This window comes from Myotis davidii, unplaced genomic scaffold (assembly GCF_000327345.1).
Source record: "Myotis davidii unplaced genomic scaffold, ASM32734v1 scaffold142, whole genome shotgun sequence".
In the NCBI taxonomy this organism is placed as follows: domain Eukaryota; kingdom Metazoa; phylum Chordata; class Mammalia; order Chiroptera; family Vespertilionidae; genus Myotis; species Myotis davidii.
In genome coordinates this window covers 1,152,053-1,152,518 of record NW_006294400.1, presented here as the reverse complement: position 1 = coordinate 1,152,518, position 466 = coordinate 1,152,053, and the positions used below count along the sequence as shown (strand labels likewise).

At 63.9% G+C, this 466-nt stretch overlaps 2 protein-coding genes across 2 annotated transcripts in view; one reads left to right on the top strand and one right to left on the bottom strand.

Annotated features, from left to right (window-relative positions):
* The window catches only part of GOLGA2 (golgin A2), a 16,988-nt gene extending 16,731 nt beyond the window's left edge, over positions 1–257 (bottom strand). Inside the window, 1 exon segment of the mRNA XM_006768513.2 lies at positions 129–257. Coding sequence (XP_006768576.2) covers positions 129–209 — 81 coding nt within the window. The 5' untranslated portion in view covers positions 210–257.
* Positions 258–420: 163 nt separating this feature from the next.
* Positions 421–466, top strand: part of SWI5 (SWI5 homologous recombination repair protein) — a 5,218-nt gene continuing 5,172 nt past the window's right edge. Inside the window, exon 1 of the mRNA XM_015567130.1 lies at positions 421–429. Within this exon, the coding sequence (XP_015422616.1) occupies positions 421–429 (9 nt within the window). The remainder of the gene's footprint in view (positions 430–466) is intronic.

The window sequence follows — 466 nt, the reverse complement described above, 5'->3', positions numbered from 1 at the left end:
GGGGGGACGCCTAGGGGCGCCCGGGATCTGGCCCCGTGTGCCTCTAGAGGCAGCACAGACCCTGACCACGGTCCGGCCGTCAAGGGACCTTGGGTTAAGTCGGGGAGCCGCGACTCGGCGCCTTTTACCTTTTTCCTGGCCTCCGCCAATTTTTTCTGTCGGACTTCTTCCGACATCTCGGGAAGGGGAGGGAGACGGGGGGGCCACATCACCGCGATCCCGGAAACCACCTCGGAATTGCTTCCGGCAGCCACCGCGCATCTTGGCGATAGAAGCTGAAAAGGAGGGATCAGAGCGATTATAGGCAGCAGCTGCGTGGGCGTGGCCTTAGTGCTTCAATATCACTGGTCTATGAGAAAGATGAAAGCGAAGGGGGCGTGGCCAGGCCGCCTCCGGCCGGGAGGAACAGGCGGAGTCCCAATGAAAGCTGTCTCCGCCCACCTCGGGGGGCGGGGCCCGACCCCGC